This window comes from Phoca vitulina, unplaced genomic scaffold (assembly GCF_004348235.1).
Source record: "Phoca vitulina isolate PV1807 unplaced genomic scaffold, GSC_HSeal_1.0 scaffold44, whole genome shotgun sequence".
In the NCBI taxonomy this organism is placed as follows: Eukaryota; Metazoa; Chordata; class Mammalia; order Carnivora; family Phocidae; genus Phoca; species Phoca vitulina.
In genome coordinates, this window is record NW_022589747.1 from 1,058,425 (window position 1) to 1,062,757 (window position 4,333).

At 68.2% G+C, this 4,333-nt stretch overlaps 1 protein-coding gene across 1 annotated transcript in view; it reads left to right on the top strand.

The window, feature by feature from the left end:
• Positions 1–4,120, top strand: part of ADCY1 (adenylate cyclase 1) — a 92,320-nt gene extending 88,200 nt beyond the window's left edge. Inside the window, exons 18-19 of the mRNA XM_032430455.1 lie at positions 1,491–1,615; positions 3,764–4,120. Of these exons, the coding sequence (XP_032286346.1) occupies positions 1,491–1,615; positions 3,764–4,102 (464 nt within the window). The 3' untranslated portion in view covers positions 4,103–4,120. The remainder of the gene's footprint in view (positions 1–1,490; positions 1,616–3,763) is intronic.
• The last annotated feature ends 213 nt before the right edge of the window (positions 4,121–4,333 follow it).

Here is a 4,333-nt window from a genome sequence, read left to right on the forward strand (position 1 = left end):
GGGGCGGGACCTCCCAGGAAGGAGGGCAGGGCCTCCCAGATAGGGGCAGGGCTTCCCAGGAAAGGGAGGGACCTCCCAGTAAGGAGAGCGGGGCCTCCCAGATAGGGGCGCGGCCTCCCAGGAAGGGGGCGGGGCCTCCCGGTTAGGGGCGGGGCTTCCCAGGAAGGAGGGCGGGGCCTCCAAGATAGGGGCGGGGTCTCCCGGATAGGGGCGGGGCCTCCCAGGAAGGGGAGGGACCTCCCAGGATGGAGGGCGGGGCCTCCCGGATAGGGGTGGGGCCTCCCAGGAAGGAGGGTGGTGCATCCCGGATAGGGGTGGGGGCTCCCAGGAATGGGCAGGGCCTCCCGGATAGGGGCGGGGCCTCCCAGATAGGGGGTGGGGCCTCCCAGGTAGGTGGGCGGGGCCTCCCAGGGGCGGGCCTGGGAACGCAGGGACACTACCTTTGAAAGTTGGCAACTGGGCCCGAGGACCCAAAGGGGCGCTGCCCAGCTCTCGAAACACCTCTGAGTCCACATGCACCTGGAGGAAAGTGCCCCCCAAAGTGGTGGTTCTAGCCGGGATAGCGTGAGGACGGTAACAGCGGAGGCCCGCCAGAGCGGGGGCGTTCTCCCCAGCGCAGCTCTGCCTGAGGCCGGGTGCCCGCCAGGCCCGCATGCCCACGTTCCGGCTTTGTTCTCGGCTGGAGCTCCACCATCCGTGTAGTGATGTTCCGGGAAACAGACACTGTTCCCGCCCCCCTGGGGGACCTGGCGGGGTGAGAGCCCAGGCCCTTTTACCCAGCAGGCGGGCTCTGTCTGGTCCGTGCCCCAGCAGGCTTGGGGGAGCGGCCCCTCAGGCCCCTGTCTGGTCCCCGGCTCCACCCCAGGGCCATCCCGCTGCCAGGCCTGAGGCACTGACGAGGCCGGTGGCCGAGACGTCATTAGCACCCCTGCCTAACCCAGAAAGTCTGTGCACGGGTGCAGAACGGGGACACAACGGGGACACGTGACGTGGCGTCATCAGGAAGCCCCGTTGGGGAATGGCTACAGGGGTGATTGGCACTTTTCGGGCAAGTTGGCCCCCGAGCCACGTAAAGAGAAGGGGACCTCTGCTCCCCTCTTCAGAACATCCCGAAAGGCTGAGCAGTTCTGGGCCCCACAGCTTGAACGCCCTGCAGGGTCGCAGCCAGGGGAACCGTCAGGAGAGACTGTCCCTCCTGGAAAGGGACTGCGGGGGGACACACTGCAGTCTTACAGCCTGAAAGGCCAGGCTTCCTAGCCGCAGGGTCAGTGCGGGGTCGCTGGTCCGGGAAACGGGACTCTCTCCATGCCCGGGGGTCCATGTGTGAGCAGACACTGGGGGCCCCCTCTTCCCAAGTGGTGGGTCTCTGCTTCAGGAAGGGGCCCTGTGCTAGATGCTAGATGACCGCAGGAATCCATGACCCCGAGAGGGGCAGCTCATTCCCTCGGAAGCCTTGCTGGTGCTGACGGCGCTCCATGGCTGTCTTCCAGGCATCAATGTTGGCCCCGTGGTGGCCGGGGTGATCGGGGCTCGGAGGCCGCAGTACGACATTTGGGGAAACACGGTCAATGTGGCCAGTCGGATGGACAGCACCGGCGTCCAGGGCAGAATCCAGGTCAGTTCACTAGAGATGCCCGAGGCACAGGTGCCATCCTGCAGGTGCGAGACAGGTGCAAAAGGCCGGGGGGCCAGCCCGGCCTCCCTCTTCTGGGCAGGGACACGAGGCTGCCTAGCACAGTGTCTGTGACCTGCAGGGCAGGACCTGAGACCAGGGGTGGTCTTGGTTTGGTTTGTTCTGTGGCTCTGGGGGTCAGCTCCCACGTGGCCATGTGTGGAGGCAGGGGCACGGCGGGTGCTGGGGTCCCAGCGGGCCCGTCCGGCATCCAGGACCCTGCCCACCTGCCCGGCTGCCGTAGACGGAGGGGCTTCCTTGGGTTTGGAAGGGCGGGTGCTGTGGGGCTGCCTGGCCGGGAGCCTGTGGGCAACCCTGACACCCTATAGCAGCCCCCCAAAGTTCCGGGACAGAGGCTGCTCCTCCCAGGCGTGCACAGGTGTGGGCGGCTCTCGGGACCCCCCCTTCCAACCATGTGAACCCAGGTCTGCCGGGGTGCACGCTGCAGCCCCCGGGGGCCTCGGGGGAGAAGGAGCCAGTCCCGCAGTGTGGCCGTGGCTGGCCTCTGGGCACCCACGGGGCTGGGGCGGGAAACGCAGGGCGCTCTGTGAGCGGCACCAGGTCCCGCGCTGGCCTCTCCCTCTGCCCTGATCCCTGACAAGGTCCCCCGAGCCCCGCGTGTACCCGGGTGCAGGCTGCCAGCTCTCCTGCGGCCGTGTGTTGGGTCCCCCGCCCGCCTCCGGCAGGTGCCCCTGCGCCCTTGGATTCCTCGGTTTACCTGTCAGGAGACTCTGCTCAGAGCGGAGGCGTCTGCAGTCCTTCCTTTGAATTTCTTGTATTGTCAGGAAACACACACACATTTACAATCCTCATGTACGTGAGCGTGCGACCCAGAGGCGCTAAGTGTGTCTGCATCGTCCCGCCGCCATCCCACAGCCCGTCCCAGGACACCGCGCCTTCCCGGGCCGGGTCACCCCCAGGGGGGACTGGGCGAAGGCCCGTCCACTCTCCAGCTGGCCACTGTCTCACGTGAGAGTTCGAAGTTTCCACGACCAGATAGCAGCGAGCCCCTCCCTTGCTCAGCACCAGGACTGTTCCCTGCGGTCCCCGAGGGCCGTTCTCCATGACGTGGCCGCTGCTCATGGCCTGGCCTCCCCTGGCTGCTGGGCTTCCGGCGATGTGCCTCCCAGGTCTCTGTTCCCTGGCTGCACTGCAGGGACCCCCTTCCACGGCCCCCGCCCCTGTGCCTGTGTGTGGGTCCCCGCATGGAGCCAAGAGCGCAGGGCAGATCCACAGGGGTACTGTGGATGACCACAGCCCCGTGTGCCCCCGTTCTGAGCCAGGCGCCCACATCATGGGGTCCTGGGGCTCCAACAAGCCTTGTGACCCCCCCCAGGCGGCCACTCTGCGTGCTGGAGCAGTTCTTCGCACGCCCCCCACGGCCACCTCCCTCCGTATCTGTGTCTGGACTCCCCGAGGCACAGAGCACTCGGCTGTCCCGTGAACGCCCCTGTCCCCCAGAGGACCTGCGACAGGGGAGCTCTATGCAGACGGGGGCCCCTTCCCCTGCATCAGGCCCGGGGTCAGCGTCTGGGGTGCGTGCACCAGGGCAGGACTGCCGTCAGCGTGGGTAAGACGCGGTCCGTCCGTTGGGGCCCCCAGTGCTGCCTGAACCCCTTCTGCCGAAGGACTCCTCCCGCCCGCGGCCCCGTACGCGCACCTCCTCCCGTGTTGAGAAGCACGCCCCACCGTTGCTCCTTTTACGAGTTCTTCCTCTGCTGGGCCCAAATTAGACATCCGGTTCTTTCCTGGAAGAAGTGCGCGAGGGACTCCGATGGTAGCCATCCAGCTTTGCCTGTCCTGCTCCTCCCTGTCCAGGCCTTTGGCCGGTGCCTGGGGTGCCACGGGGCTCCCACCTGGGCCTGCTGCCGCGTCTCTGTGCCGTGTCCCGCCTGCCGCGCACCCTGGGCCCTCCCCTCGGAGACCATGGCTTCCCCAGGCTGTCCCGGCCAGGGCCCCTCGAGTCCCCTGGCACTGTCTGATGTTGGGGACAGGTCGCGGGGGGTGGGGGAGGGAGCCCTCTGGCGGCCCTGCCCCCGGCATCCTCCCCTGCTGACCCCGGGGACGCTCGCTTGCTTTCCTCCACTGCAGGTGACCGAGGAGGTTCACCAGCTGCTGCGAAGGGGCACCTACCGCTTCGTGTGCCGCGGGAAGGTCAGCGTCAAGGGCAAGGGCGAGATGCTGACGTACTTTCTGGAAGGCCGGACCGATGGAAACGGCTCCCAGGCCAGGTCCCTGAACGCAGAGCGGAAGATGTGTGCTTACGGACGAGCCGGCCTCCAGACCAGACTGGCCACAGGCCCGCCCCCCGCGGCCCCCGTGGCCGGCCTCCCGGTCAGAGCCGGGCTGGGGGCTCTGCAGGGCTCGGGGCTCCCCCCGGGCCCGCCAGGCCAGCACCTGCGCCCCGGAGCAGCTGGGAAGGAGGCTTAGCTGGCTGCTGGGGGCTCAAGGGCTCCAGCAGGGACCAGCCCGGCCCACAGAGCAGGGCCGGCGGCCGGAGGCTGGGCTGCGGAAGGGGTGCCGTCCAGGCGTGACCCGAAGCAGCCGGGCAGTGACGGGCCAGGGGAGCCCTGCCCGCCTGGACGTTGGGGCTTTCAGGGGACTGTGCTCGCTCGGTCCTCTCCTCGGTGGCCGAGGAGCGGCTGCCAGGGTCGGTCAGCT